At 42.2% G+C, this 15,821-nt stretch overlaps 1 protein-coding gene across 5 annotated transcripts in view; it reads left to right on the top strand.

The window, feature by feature from the left end:
- The first annotated feature begins 4,989 nt into the window (after positions 1–4,989).
- Positions 4,990–15,821, top strand: part of LOC144722564 (complement factor B-like) — a 76,480-nt gene continuing 65,648 nt past the window's right edge. For all 5 annotated transcript variants that reach the window (XM_078600735.1, XM_078600734.1, XM_078600736.1 and 2 more), the window contains exons 1-3: positions 4,990–5,131; positions 7,203–7,406; positions 14,801–14,986. In XM_078600735.1, coding sequence (XP_078456861.1) covers positions 5,050–5,131; positions 7,203–7,406; positions 14,801–14,986 — 472 coding nt within the window. In that variant the 5' untranslated portion in view covers positions 4,990–5,049. The remainder of the gene's footprint in view (positions 5,132–7,202; positions 7,407–14,800; positions 14,987–15,821) is intronic.

Here is a 15,821-nt window from a genome sequence, read left to right as displayed (position 1 = left end):
GAGCCCAAAATGGCGGCCGACGGCTCCGGCGCAGCCGCCCCACCCAAAACGACGGCGTCCTCCCGCGTGGCAGGAGCAATGGCGGACTCAGATTCCTTTGCAGGACCCCTTCCTGTGGCGTCCAGCTGATCGGCGATCTGGCGACCCACGGCTGGTGAGGACGCCACCGCGGTCACCAGGCTTAGCAGAATGGCGCGTAATGACTCGATCTGCTCCGCCATCAGCCGCCATTCGTCTTTTGTTCCTGCGGTGGTCGCATCTTCCCCCGGTCGACGCTGAGAGGCGTCGAGGAGAGTATTATCAGCAGGCGGCAGAGGGGCTGTAGCTCCCAACAGCTCATCTTCATCCGTCTCGACCTCTTCCTCCGATGGCGGCACGGGCAGGTTCTTTTTTCTGGGGTGTTTGGACATCTTGACGATCGTCCAAACAGTCGCAGAAGCACTTCTGACACCAATGTAATAATCCTTCTTGAGACGGCTTCGGAATCAGTCCTTTTTATTTCCACTTCCACAATTACACTTTACTCACACACTCTCCGTTTCTGGCAGACAACGGAGAGAGGGCAGACTTCACACCAAGTCCCCACCGCGCACGTGGCACCCAGAGCCCCCGTACGCGCGTGACCCTGCTCTTGTCGTTCCCAAGTCTGCTCTCGATCGTTCTCTCTTTCTCTCTCTTAATCCCTTCGTCACGTGGTACCCCCCAGCCAATCCTCCATAGACAGCATTGACCATTCCCGATGGTACCCTGTCAATCCCGGGACCACGCCTCTGATCCGGCTCCCCATTAGCTGGGGCCCCGAATGGCCAGGCCAATCACCCCTGCTGACATGCCGAGATCACGCCGAGGCCATGCTCCCTGGCTCATCCCTTATTGGCTATAAAGCAGGACCGGCAAGCCAATCCCCACGTGAACCCTCTATGGCTGTTATTCAGAGGTGTGGACTCGAGTCATGTGACTTGGACTCGAGTCAGACTCGAGTCATGAATTTGATGACTTGCGACTCGACTTGGACTTGCATAACAATGACTTTGTCCCACCTCTGCTGTTATTACATATACACACATGCATACGTGTGACCTCATTATACGGGGGAGCATCACTACCCCACGGGTCTACACACACATGCATGACACCATCCCGTCTGAAGGCGGGAATTACGTCAGGGCTGGTTGAGCCGGGGCCCCGGGGGGCACGTGGGCAGCCAGGGGGCTTCAAGAGGGTTCTCGAAGGAGGGCGTGACCGGGGTGGAGCCCGGGCACTCCGAGGCCTATATAAGCAGCCTCATCTCTATGTTCGGGGCTGTTCGTGTCAAGTATGGAAGAGGCATCGTGAGGGCATCCCAAGAGTCAAGCCACCAGTCAGCGGACCAGCCAGGAGCCCTCCTGGCTGAGTCGCCCTAGAGTATCCCAGAGTCTGTATGTATAGAGTGCTGGTGTGTGTGAGACAGAATAGGTCGGTGGTTACCACCCTATGTTAAGTGTAACGTGTTGGTGTTGATAAATAGTGTTGCCTCCCAAGAAGTAGTGTGCGCCTAATTGAGCCCATTTCACATCTATGGCAACATAGGGTCTGAAAAATCACGATCTGATTTACGATGGGGTTTCCAGGAATGCATTGTGTCGTAAATGCAGAGACCGCCTGCAGCACTCTTTCAGTTTGATGAACATACAATTCTCGAAAAACTGAGATTTTGTAGTTTTACGGCAGTCTTCAAATATATTGTTCCCTGACTTCCAAGACTTTACGTGCTTGGACAACTTAAGAGGGTTAGTTTCTATGCTTCAAAGCCCGTGGCATTTACAGTGGTTGTGATTTCAAATTCTACTTTCAGCTAAACAATCTCAATATTCCGTTCAGTTTTCTGCTCTAAACGGTGTTGGATACAATTGTAATCCGTGAAGCTAAATGGTGGTTTTCATTTATAGCTACTGTTAGCTATTGTTTTTTTTTACAAATCCTTCCAGATTCAAATACCGAAACACAAAAATTAAAGCTCAGAAGCACAAAGAAAAACTTTGGCACGGGCGAATGAAATTGAAGAAGAACCTAAAGCAATGCTGCATATAGGTTGGCAATTTGGCAACGGAGAAGTAATGAGCCAATATGAACGTTAAATCCGGTTGGAAGAAATACATCGATATAAAAACGATGGGCAGACAAAAGCAGATCATGTGAGCAAATAATCTGCTAAACGTCGATCAATCCAATTGCAACAAATGCGTTGTTCCATGCAACATCATCCAATGAATCAAACAGAACTGCAGAGTCAAGCTCCATTCCAAAAAGATTATCAAGCCTAAGCAAACTCGAGATTTTAATGAAACGGAAGAGCATAGTCATGGTCAGTTGGAGCAAGTGTGCCAATCCATGGCACAACGTTGAATAAAATGAACAAAAGAGCGGTATCAAGCCCAGTTGCAAGACATCGACAAACAATGACAAGTGGCACAAACAAGAAAAGACCCAGAGAGCTCAAGCTACTTTGAATGCTGCAAAAGCCAATGGTAACTATTGGATATAATTATCTTCGCCTTCAGAGGGTACAATCGAAGCCCGAAGGCCCCCACGCCCTCCACAAGATCTAGCACTTTCCCCCCACGTGCAGGATTATCTTCTATATACAGTACAGTCAAGCCTTGTCATTCACTATTTTTTTTGCGAAATTATATTCTTCGTTATTTTATACCGTAGCTGTATAGGATGCCAGTTTAACTTTCGCGCCTTTTCCCTTGGACTATTCGTGACCCCGCACCATTGGGGAGGGGTATTTTTTATAGCAGTGGATTGTGGCCCATGTGCCACCGTACACTATTTACTTGTGCACACAAATACATTATTGGTGTTACAAGCGAACTGGAAAACGGCCTTGTAACTCTGTCGATAGCTGTGTCCTTGTCTCCTCCTTTCTGTACCCTTGTCTGTCCCTTTATACATCCCATTCTGTCGCTATCTGTGTATATATGTGTCTATCTCCCTCTCTATCTGCTTCTCGTCTCTGTTTCTCTATCTCTACCTGGGCCCTTGTTTTCTTGTCTCTACCACATGCTATTTTCTCTCTCCCCCGGTCATATGCCTCATATCTCTTTGATTCCGCCGAGCCCTGCCATTCTCTCGTCCTTTCGCTCTCTCTTGCTGTATTTCGTACCCCCAAAACTGCATCTCCCATTGGTCACAATCACGCGTAAATCCTGACATTCGCAGCGCTTCCGTGGTTTGCTAAACCCCCATAAATCGCCTTTAATCCGCAAATGTGCACTACGTTGGCGAGATGTTAAATACCTCACATGGTTTTTCGCAGGTCGTGGGTTTGATCCCGACCCTGACACCTGTATATTTAGAGTTTGCATGTTCTCCCCTTGGTCACGTGGGTTTTTCTCCAGTTCCTACGATTTTTAAATCCTTTATATTAAGTTCGCTTGCTTGCTTAGGACCGTGCAAATCTTTCGGTCGTTTTTAACCCACTTCCCGTGATCCAATCGAGCTGACATTTTGCACACAGACTCGTTGTGCGTGACAACGCATTTTCGTGAAAAAAACATTTTCCAAAATGTTACACTGTTTAGAAAAAAATTAATAAAGATTTAATTACCAATTGTTTAATGCTGCCAGACAATCATCTGACCCATAGGTGGCAGCCATCTCAAGCCAGAGGACGAGAAGACTCGAGCCGCCCCGATGCCACGCATATAAAGGATTTATAGTGAAAAACTTTGTTTTTACGGGTTAATTTTTTCCCTCCACATTTAGAAACATGTGTTTAGAGTATTTCGCTCCCGCTATAAATTTCCACGTGATAAGCCACTTAATTGAGCTATTGTTTGTGATGGCCAGGTCGCTTCTGAAAAAGAGCTATATAGCTCAATGGGCCTCACCTGGTAAAACATAAAAAAATATTTACAGAGTGCTCCCAGAAGCGTTGAATAATGCCTAAAATCCATGACAAAAGATCCTTTAATATCGTGGTTTGACCTATCATGGGCAACCTCTTTGAAAACCAATTTAACTATCGCAGGATTAGTTTTTGCCTTTCGTGGGTACAATAAGTACCGTATCATTGGCCCGGCTGCCTTTATCTGCATAGTGGTGACATTTACACATCGCACCAGTTATTATTTTAAGGCTGAGTCGACCTAGGGGAAGACTATGACCGGTTCAGATAATCGTCATTGGTGTTGGCCGTGAGCAGGAGTCGAACTCAGGCCGCTAAGTTCATAGCGCGGTGCGCTAACCGCTATACCACCATTCCCTTCAAGCATCAGACAAAGACCTCCCGTATAGCCTTAACATACTTTATGGGGCAAGTACTAAGAGGGGGTGGGTCGGCAGCACCACATCTGGCCGCCTTTGTCTCCCCAGTGGCGGTGCTTAAACATCGCACCAGCATTTGAAGCTGAGTCGATCTAGGGGAGGCCCAGGACAGATTCAGAAAATCGTCACTGGTGTTGGGCATGAGCGGGAATCGAATTCGAGTGGCCGGATTCGCAGCGTCCTTACCGTAGCGGTACCGTTCCCCGCTCGTGGACAAACACACACCCGCTTTGAATTATCATCATCATCGGTAACTACTTATATTACTCTTCATTGTCGAGGAGTGTTTTTTTTATAGAGTTGTTACATGTTTATTTTAATTACTTTGTTTTTGGTTTATTTGGGATACAGCGCATATCTTATTTCAATTATTTTTGGTTGCCGTGTACCTAACCCGATTATTTAGGTAAGCATTAAGTATTGAATATCGCGGTTTTGGTTTTCGTGGCACTTTCCAAGAACATAACCCACGAGATATTCAATCGTCTCCTGTAATTGGATATGAGTTGTCACTTAACTCGTTATATTTCCACACACAGCGTTAATCTCTTTAAGATTTGTTTCAAAACGACTATAAATGTCAGTACTGTCACGTACTTATTAACGTTAAAATCATCCTCACAATGCCCTGGCAGGGTTCTCAAGGGCAGGAGGCGTTGCACTGACCGGGTTTGTTTGCTCATTGGATGAGTCAATATTGGAGCAGCACAACCAGTCCAGCATTGCTTCACAAACACCATGGGAGAACGCAGGGCCGCACTCAAACATGTTTTTTGTACAAATGTCATTTTTTTGTTGAATCTGCATCTTGGTGTCGCTGGTAAGCAATGCATTTTAAGATTCATAATCAATGTTATCATGTAAGCGATTAATGTATTCTTGCACAGTGTGTCATTGGTATATATATATTTTATGTAATAGTCATTGGTATGCGCTGTGTCTTAAAGCGATGTGACTGTCGCGATTCACCGCGATGAATGTAACAAAATATATATTTAAACATGAAATTAGACAGTACCTCATGTTTTTAAATTGGCGTAAATGCATGACGAAAAATGTGAGCAGTTGTCAATTTTAATTACCACAGACTAATACTATTCGTAGATTATATCGGGAGTGTTGAATGTATGTATGTTGAAGGACAACAAACTAAACATAATAACATGCACAGCAACTTCTTTCACATTTAGTGGCAAATGTATCTTAAACTCAAAGCATGCAAGCATATAGGGTCACGACCATAATTGTACCACAACAATGTTTTAGAGACATTGGAATCTTTTATTTTAGTTATCTTTGTCGACTTACACCTATTTTTGAAGATTGAGAATCAAATTCTGTCTACATTAATAGACTCCGATCTCGATTATCTTGGCGATATTCAAATAAAAGGAGAAATGTATACATAGTGGGCACACACTGCAGAAAATGTATCCTCAATCTTCAAGTTTCACAAACTAAATATTCAGACAATGTGCCTCCCTCCTTTCCTTATCTGTCCATCCACGTAAAACCTACGTTTTTACACATCCCTTTAATCACACGGTCTTCTGGGAGTAAATTTTCAGCAACAATATTTTAATCCAAGCAAAGTCTGGACCAGTTCAACATTCAGTGTTTTATCAGCCAAGTGCTGATGGAATGTGTTTAAATATTTGATTTATTTTATGTGGTGAGACATATGGGAAGGAGACAAATGGACCGCTTATTTTGTTACATTCGTTATAACCACGCCAATTATGCTTTTCTGTTCAGTATTTACACAAACAAGGTTGGCTGATTTCAATTATACAACTATCACAACTTTTATCAGAGCCTGCCAATCATAACGTGAACATGTCAAGATTCGTCCATGAAGCCATCCAGATATATAAACACAGACACAATTTCAACCGAGAAAATGGGTACAAACTGAGCAATCATTGGAAGGACGTTATTAACCAGTTTAGGTCATAACTGGCTGTGTTGTTCCCTTCCTACCTACCTATGTTAGCAGTTATTTTCGACTCTCTGAGTTGCATTCACTAACACAGCCACCATTATCTGTGTTAGTAAATGGCGGCTTGCCATCCATTTCCACCTCCATGTGGCAATGTTCCTTTCCGAGCTCTCTCTCGCTTACATTTACAAGCAAATTTCTTACATTGACATGCTAATCTCTCACAATACAATGGCCACCCCCACAACTTCGTTGATCAAGATGTATCCTGTCTTACATTTACATGCAAATTTAATCTCTAGCCCCGCCCACTGACCCTTGGGCTACACCCATCTCAAACCTTTATAACTCCCTGCCTTAGCAGCGCTTCCGCCATATATTTTTTCCTGCTTCAGCAGCTCTCACCTGATGACGATTGCTTGTGTTGCGATCGAAACGTCGTGATATTGCGATTATATTTATTATTTTTCTATGTGGCTTTACCGAAAGACCCAAAGAATATGTTATAGTCATGTTATGGCAAATGCCTTAATTATCTTGATATTTTACATGCTTACCTCACTTATGTCCACATTTATTGTAACTGGTGCTTACCCAGTAAACATGCCAATGTTTGAACGAACGTTTGGTTGTAGTTTGATCCTTTGGACTGACGTTGGCCCAGTGTTCCATTATACATGTTTAGTGAGTACTTGTGCATTGAAGTCTCCTATAAGTGGAACATCATGCTTGGCTAATGTATTTGAGACACGCTGCTTTCTCTCATAAATTGTCTCTTTAACATCATCTTATTCAACCTTACTGCTATGTTTTGAGATACAGTGTGTAGCCTCTGTTGTTTTATTGATCAAAAGGCACAATCTCTTATAATCGTGGCCCTCACTCTTTCGCATATGATGAGGTTTGTTTGCACTCGTGATGTATAAGCAGTTATTAATGTGTTGTGTTTCAGCACAGTTATGCAACTTGGATGTAAAAATCAAAGGGGGAGATGTCATTCTTCCGGGTAACCCGATTCCAGGAAGCATACTGCATTATGTCTGCCCTGATGGGGCATATCCGTATCCTGTTGCATGGAGAGTGTGTCAGAGGGATGGCAGCTGGACACCACTACTCAGTGACTCTCGAGAACATTCAAGATTAGCTAGTTGTAACCGTAAGTATTGACTCACACAGGATATAGTGAAAATAGCATGTCGCCAACAAACATATAGGCCACAAATAATTCATGCGAGCCATGTTCACACCTGAATGGCCATATCATGTTTGTGAGAGTCAATCATGATGCGCCGTGTGGTCATTTCACCTGCATTGTGAATAGCCACTGAGCTACAGCCCTGTGGTCATACCGAAATTGTCTTTCTGCTTCTTCCCTCATACTGTGTTCCACCATGAAATTACCTCCCTTTGTTAATTTTCTCGCAGCTCTCATAAACGTTCTAAATTAAAGAATGTACGTATGTTGAACTTCTTTCGCATCGTACATAGTCAACCGTGCTAATCGGAGGTGCGAAGCGTTTTAAGTCATATCTGTTCCAACACTGACAGTGATGTTTGTGTCAATGCATTTTCCATTGTAAACGATTACCGGTTTCTGACTTTCGGAATTGTTGATCGATTCTGAAATGGGTTACTGGTTTGCGGTTACATAATCATTCCTCTACAAGCTGAATTATAACATACGTGTTTTATTGCAACGCAGCAAGAATATACAATTGAATAAAAAATGTATTACGTTTATTTCTTAGTAAATTTTCACAATTTTAGGAGACATAGCCACTTTGTAAACTACTTATCTGCATAGCCTCCTCTCAACTAACAGCTCCATCCTTGGTCATCAATGCATGATGACCATGCACTTTAACCTTCAACAATGCGATTCAACCACGACGATGCTTGTAGAGCTGAAGGGAGTTTACAATAAATCACAAACACCTTGTGAAAGACTCAACGCACAAGATCCCTGGGTTTGATCGTCCACGAAGCTCATTGTCCACCCTACATCGCATCAACACAAACCATGGCAGATGTAGAAACCTAAATCACAAATGGAAAATTAAAACTCTGCAGTGTGTGACTGTGGTCGTCCAGAACAGATCATACAACATACAATGACACAATGTCAAATCCACAAATACGATGGAGACATCACAGCGATACACTCTGCTGCTCCTGACACGGTTATCTGGCTTGACCACCTGCATGTGAAGTTGTAGTTGTTTCTCTGCATCTACATCAGCCATACAACCCGGTTGGCGGCATGAACCTCGTGGCAATCCATTATTGAGGAAATGGGGTGAGCTAGCTTTGTCGCTCATATGGACACACATTCGCCTATTGCTTAGCATCATCAATATCAGGCGTATTGCTTCGAGGCAAAGAATCGTTCTTGCAAGCTTCAACGTCAATCTCTTAATCCAGACTATGTTGTAGGCTGATGACAATTCTATTAATGGCCTAAATGTGCATCGCAAGGATCAAAACTTTGTCACAGCACCTGCATCCAGGCCAGACTCGCGTTTGTTCTTCAGGGATCACTGACTCGACAAGAGGCTGATTCTTCGGAGGATGATGCATTCCAGACATTTATAGGTCATGCACATGAGTGATATTAGCCTATAGCTTCCTGGATAATTGATTGGCTTGCGTGGTTTTGGAATTGCAAAGGCCATCGCCTCCCACCATGCTTTTTGGATGCATCCGGTTTTCATTGTTTTCGTCTACTACATGTTTGTCAGCCATTGGAACCCCCCAGGGCCTAATTGATGGAGGAATTTTAGGGGGATACCATCTCTGCCAGCAGCCTTGCCTTTCTTCATTTCAGCCAGACCCTTCCTCACTTTATGTACTGATGAAACAGGTGAAGCTCATCCTATAGAAGAGTTGAGGACAAACGAATCACAAAGTATATTATGCTAGTTATATTTCTATTGAAATGAGATTAACCCATAAATTAACCCAGGAATGCATCACTGTTAATCAGGATATATTCAAAAGAGCACATTTATTGGTATATGTATTTATGTATTCATTTTTTATTAGCTCCAATTGTATATAAAGTGCTGTCGCCAACTTTTATCCACTTTACCTTTCAATGGGCTATGAGGAAGGGCCATTGCAGGAAACCTCACCTATTATTTACTTTTTTTGTTAAATCATTGAGTTTGTATTTTATCTACATGTAGTCTGCCAAGTACATTTTTAAAACAATATGACTCAACCACACAAATCAATACCATACAGCACGAGTGGCATCCATTTCAGTGAAGTCCTTTAAAAAGTTTATTTCCTTGAATTTTAAAACAATTAACAAATTACAAAGTAATTGTAATGAATTTCGATTTAAAGCTTTCGTGACTGCAGGGATTCATCTTCTTGGTTCTTTCGGTAAAGTCACGTAGAAGGGAAGTAATAAAATAATAAAAATAAAACATACTAAAATAAAATAATTCTGCCATGGCTGAGGTGTTTGTCCTACCGTGTTTCAGGTCTGCTTTATGTTCACGGATGCGGTCCGAGACATGTCGTTTGGTTTCCCCAATGTAACTGCTACCACAGAGGCAACTTAGTTTGTAGACGCCAGGGTACTGTATGTCTGGAACCACATCTTTTACAGACGGGACCAGATCACGGATTTTATGTACTGTGTTGAATCGGACCTGGATCTTGTGTTTAATCAGGATTTTGGAGATCTTTTTTGTGACCCCAGCAATGTAGGGTAAGGTGATGGTCTTGAAAGGCTCCTCAACAGGATCCTTCTTGATGGTTGGAGTGATGGCTTTGCGGATTGTGTAGTCGGAGTAACCATTAGCCTTAAGAGCTTGGCGTACGTGTTTGAGTTCACTGGCAATGTGTTCCTGGTCGGAGATGCATTGGGCTCTATGGTATAGAGTCTTGATGAGGGAATTCTTCTGGGATGGATGGTGGTGGGAATCCGGTTTTAGGTAAGCATCCGTATGGGTGGCTTTCCTGTAGACAGAGTGGCTCATTGAACCATCAGGTCTCCTTTTAATTAGGACATCCAAAAAGGGTAGCTTGCCATCTTTTTCGACTTCCATGGTGAATCTGATGGCTGGGTGTGGCTAATTGAACCATCAGGTCTCCTTTTAATTAGGACATCTTCAGGCTCAGCTAATCGAGTCTCTCACCTTTCTGAAGAGATGCCGCGACTCTAAGGTAATACCAAACGCATTTACACTAACATCTGCTGCATCTTAGCGTTTTTGAGGGTTGCAGAGATTTCAGATCTTGCTACGTCTGCAGCGATGTGACTCAGGCCCTTGAGAGCTACATCTACTCGACCAATTATATCATTAACTGGTATGTGTCTAGGTGTGACTGCAAAGTTTAGTCCTTTAGCTAAAACGGATTTCAGACCTTCAGAAATAGAACTGTTACTGCTATTAATTACGACTTTGTTAACATCTAGCTTTTCAATGTGTGGGTCCGGTCTCTTGTTTGAGAGGCGGTTGAATTTGGAAATCAAGTTGTCCTTACATTTAGTCGACATAGCGGCAGCTGAAGAGGCAGTCATTTTATCTACATGTTCCCAATCCGATGTGGACATTGTTGCACTCAAAGATAAGTGTGATTTGTAGAGTGTCTTGTCTAACTGATCTAGTTCGGTGCGCGTAAGTCTGATTTTCTCTGAGATAAGAGCTAAGCTAGTTCTAGACAGAATTCGTTTCGCATTAGAAGAAGTTACAGCAGCAGATGTTAGTGTAAATGCGTTTGGTATTACCTTAGAGTCGCGGCATCTCTTCAGAAAGGTGAGAGACTCGATTAGCTGAGCCTGAAGATGTCCTAATTAAAAGGAGACCTGATGGTTCAATTAGCCACACCCAGCCATCAGATTCACCATGGAAGTCGAAAAAGATGGCAAGCTACCCTTTTTGGATGTCCTAATTAAAAGGAGACCTGATGGTTCAATGAGCCACTCTGTCTACAGGAAAGCCACCCATACGGATGCTTACCTAAAACCGGATTCCCACCACCATCCATCCTAGAAGAATTCCCTCCTCAAGACTCTATACCATAGAGCCCAATGCATCTCCGACCAGGAACACATTGCCAGTGAACTCAAACACGTACGCCAAGCTCTTAAGGCTAATGGTTACTCCGACTACACAATCCGCAAAGCCATCACTCCAACCATCAAGAAGGATCCTGTTGAGGAGCCTTTCAAGACCATCACCTTACCCTACATTGCTGGGGTCACAAAAAAGATCTCCAAAATCTTGATTAAACACAAGATCCAGGTCCGATTCAACACAGTACATAAAATCCGTGATCTGGTCCCGTCTGTAAAAGATGTGGTTCCAGACATACAGTACCCTGGCGTCTACAAACTAAGTTGCCTCTGTGGTAGCAGTTACATTGGGGAAACCAAACGACATGTCTCGGACCGCATCCGTGAACATAAAGCAGACCTGAAACACGGTAGGACAAACACCTCAGCCGTGGCAGATCACTGTTACAACTCAGTGGGCTCACATGACATTAACTTCTCCAAGACAGAGGTTCTCTGCAAGCCATCTGGCTATCATGAGAGATTCGTTCATGAGGCGATCCACATATACAAACACAGAGACAATTTCAACCGAGAAGATGGATTCTGGCTTAGCAATCATTGGAAGGACGTAATAAACCATTTCGGATCTTAACTGATTGTGTTCACGTTTACGGTGACTTTCAGACCGCGTTCCACTCATTGGCATTGTATTCTCTGCAGGGAATGGATTCTTTGCTCCGCTGCAAGTTTTCCCCCCACGACTCACCCATTGACACGACGGTCAATGATACAGTGTATAATAACAAATAGTATAACATTTATATGCTTAATACAATGTACAAAGTAATATATAGTATCGTAATTGTATAGTAAACATATAGCAGTGTGATACACATTAAGGTGGGTAGAATAATACATAGTGTTATATTAAAATGTATATAGCAATACAGTATATAATTTAATGTTGGGTTTGTCTATGGCAGTATATAGTACGGTGTATGCTCGTGTGATGTAAGAGAATAAAGTTTAGATGGAAGCATATTATATAATTTTTACGACGTAGAATTGGAATGTATTACTTGCTGTTAGTAACTCAGCTTATTGTAGAGTATAGTAAGTATACTGATGATGCTATGCAGTTTATACTTTAGTTTTTAATGTAGTTTATACTTTAGTTTTCTACGTGGTTGCTTAGTAACTGCAGCTACATACTATTAACATTCCTTTCCTTTGTTAATGCTACTCCCTGCACCCCCCCTTGGTGCTGCTGATCCTGCATAATGTATGGGCATAATATGACTTTGAAACCCCCCCACCCACCTCCTACGCATTTGCCATGAATATGCTAAATTCCTTTTGATATGCACATTCTTTTGTTAAGGCGCTCTTCTTTCACCTCCAACCCAGCTCATATATAAGCTCCTAGCTTGGCAGTGTCTCATTCTTCACCTGAAGACGGCTGCTTGCGTTGTAGCCGAAACGTCGTGAGAATTATTTTATTTTATTATGTTTTATTTTTATTATTTTATTACTTCCCTTCTACGTGACTTTACCGAAAGAACCAAGAAGATAATTGTAATGACTCATGCTGCAGCAGTTTGGTGATGTCATGGTGGATACTCACGCGCAAAGTCCGCTCAACCAGTCCCCTCAACCAGTCCACTCCATTTTCAAGTTCACCACCTGATGAAGCTCACAGCAGTTTGAGCGAAATGTTGTTTGTTTATGTTAAATTTAGTGATGAAAAGTCTGAAGTCACCGTTGAGCTGTATTTGTCAGAATTACTTTGCACTGCTATGTATTAATTTACGTTGAACTTCTTTCGCATTGTACGTAGCCAACCATGCTAATCGGCGGTGTATTTGTAACTCTGACAATCTTGTCAGGTGGTGCAGGGTTTGTTATACAAATGTTGGCATAAAACTGCAACCCAAAAAACAAATATTAATCAAGTTTAGTCTATTTGTTTAGCCAGGCGATAACTCAAGAGGCAAGGGGAGTCTCACTGGCAAAAATGATCTGGACACTTAGGCAGATACTTGAACACTTTACACTTTCACATAAAGACTTCTCGAAGTAAAACTTCTAATACTATCACCACTAACGCTTGGGAATATATTAGAGAAAAAACTCAACACCTTCATCAATAACACTGTGGCCTCAAAAATAACAATATTTAATAGGCAATTTTCCATATAATGGCCCTTCATATCATATAAAAGCAATGTGATGTCAATATGGGCCATTGCCCAAAAGGTCACATAATTGTTTCCTTACTGCCAACGCAGTATCTCCAAATAATTGTAATTTTAATGAGACATAGTGATATTTCGATTTAAAGCTTTCGTGACTGCAGGGATTCATCTTCTTGGTTCTTTCGGTAAAGTCACGTAGAATGAAAATAATAAAATAATAAAAATAAAACATAATAAAATAATTCTCATGACGTTTCGGCCACAACGGAAGCAGCCGTCTTCAGGTGGAGAACAGGTCTGTCAAGTAGACAAAGTCTGAATGGCACGCCCTAGGCTTGGAGCGACTATTTATGCTGGGATGGAGGGGCGAAGAGCGTCTTGACAAAATAATTTGCATATAAAGAGGAATTTAGCATATTTATGGGAAATGCAGATATGCGATTAATACTACTTGTGAAATGCGTAGGAGGTTTGGCGAGGGGTTTAAAGTCAATATGCCCATGCATTATGTAGGATTAGCAGTATCAAAGGGAGGGAGTAAGGTTAGAATTAATAAAGGGAAGGAATGTTAATAATATGGCGCCGCAGCAACTAATATGCTTATAGACTATACATTGTAATATTACACTATGTTTTATTCTACCCACCCAACTGTATACCACACTGCTATATATTCACTATAAAATTACGATACTATATATTACCTCATACATTGTATTAAACATTACACTTTAATACTATTTATTATTATACAATATGCTATACACTATAACATTAACCGTCGCGTGAAAGGTACTAAGAGGAAGCAATGGACCTGGTTTTCACCTGAAGACGGCTGCTTGCGTTGTGGCCGAAACGTCATGAGAATTATTTTATTATGTTTTATTTTTATTATTTTATTATTTTCCTTCTACGTGACTTTACCGAAAGAACCAAGAAGAAGACATAGTGATAGTTTGGCTTCAAGAGTCCTTGAACTCTGTTGACTAGTTTTCTCACTTCTTGAGCAAAACTTTTTTTGTACCATACGTAGCCAACCTGTGCTAATGTGAGGTGCGGAAACTGAGATGAAGATAGTGCCTCATACAATATCCTGACAAGCCAAGTCGTAACGAGCTAGGGAAACTCAAGACCATATACAGGATCTCCATACCATGTTGAGATACACACCACACCACACCGATGACAAATGACACTTGTAAATTATATTTCTACATATAGACGTGGATTAACTTTTAAAAATGTCAAATGGATACAAGACAGCATGCATTTTCTGAATTTGTCTTTAAAAAACTAAGAATTTCGTTTGTAATTTACTATGAAACGATCTCTTATCTCACACAGCTATGACGTGTGTGCAACCTCTGGAGTTTGAAAACGGTGAATTCTACCCCAGAAAGTCAGTCTACAAGGTTGGAGATAAAATACAGTTCTCCTGCTACAGCGGGTTCAGAGTGTATGGCTCCTCGTTTTTATCCTGCCAGCCGAACGGGAAATGGAATGGTTCACTGCCAATATGTGACGATGATGGTACGTACACTAGCACAATAATCATGTGGCTGCAAAGTCAAAAGGTACATTGCAAGTTATGGTAAATAATTTCAGTTTGAATTACAAAACGTTACATTATGTATTGAAAGTCTTTCACATGATGTTTGGAATTCGTGTTATTGGATGTATTTATCTTATCCAAGACATTGTAAATATATTCACCTGTGTTGGAAAAAATGGTGTGCCATGTAAATGGCGTGCATATAATACTAACGGTCACCATTAAGTAGACTGAAACTGTTGATTTATGTTATTTTATGCTTTGTATGTTTGAGCCAATTTTAGAGAAAAAATTTGATTTCTAGATCATTATTTCAAACGTTTTAATAAATAATTTTGTATAAATAATGTCAAAAATGTGTTGGCTTTTAAAAAATGTAATTGGGATGAATCACTCCACTCCTGATGTAGTTCTTAACATGTGAGACAGTGTGTGACAGTGGCGAATAGGAAATTGAGGTTGTACTAGCGTGAGATGCCAGCTGTTGGGGAGGGGTCACTTCAGTGCCACGGACTCGGTACGTGTGTTGGCAGTGCTGGTGTAATGTTCTTGAAGGGAGACGGAGTCTTCGTAGAGGCAACACGTTTTATTATACCAAACAGTTTACACTTAAACCCTAACACAAAGGGGTAACGGCCCCTTTCACCCACAACCTGGGGAGGTACAGCCTCCGGGCTATCGTACCTACAACTCTGTCTACTCTAGCCCTCCGGCTAGCTAGACCTAGGGAAGGCTGACCCACCGCTGGCCCGGTGGGTCCTTGACCACTGGCCCGTCCGGACCTGGCCCTTAGAAGGACATCAGGCTGAGGGA

Source organism: Lampetra planeri, chromosome 15 (assembly GCF_965212315.1).
Source record: "Lampetra planeri chromosome 15, kcLamPlan1.2.h2, whole genome shotgun sequence".
Taxonomy (NCBI): domain Eukaryota; kingdom Metazoa; phylum Chordata; class Hyperoartia; order Petromyzontiformes; family Petromyzontidae; genus Lampetra; species Lampetra planeri.
Note: the sequence above shows the minus strand (reverse complement) of the source record. Positions and strands in the feature narration are given on the sequence as shown.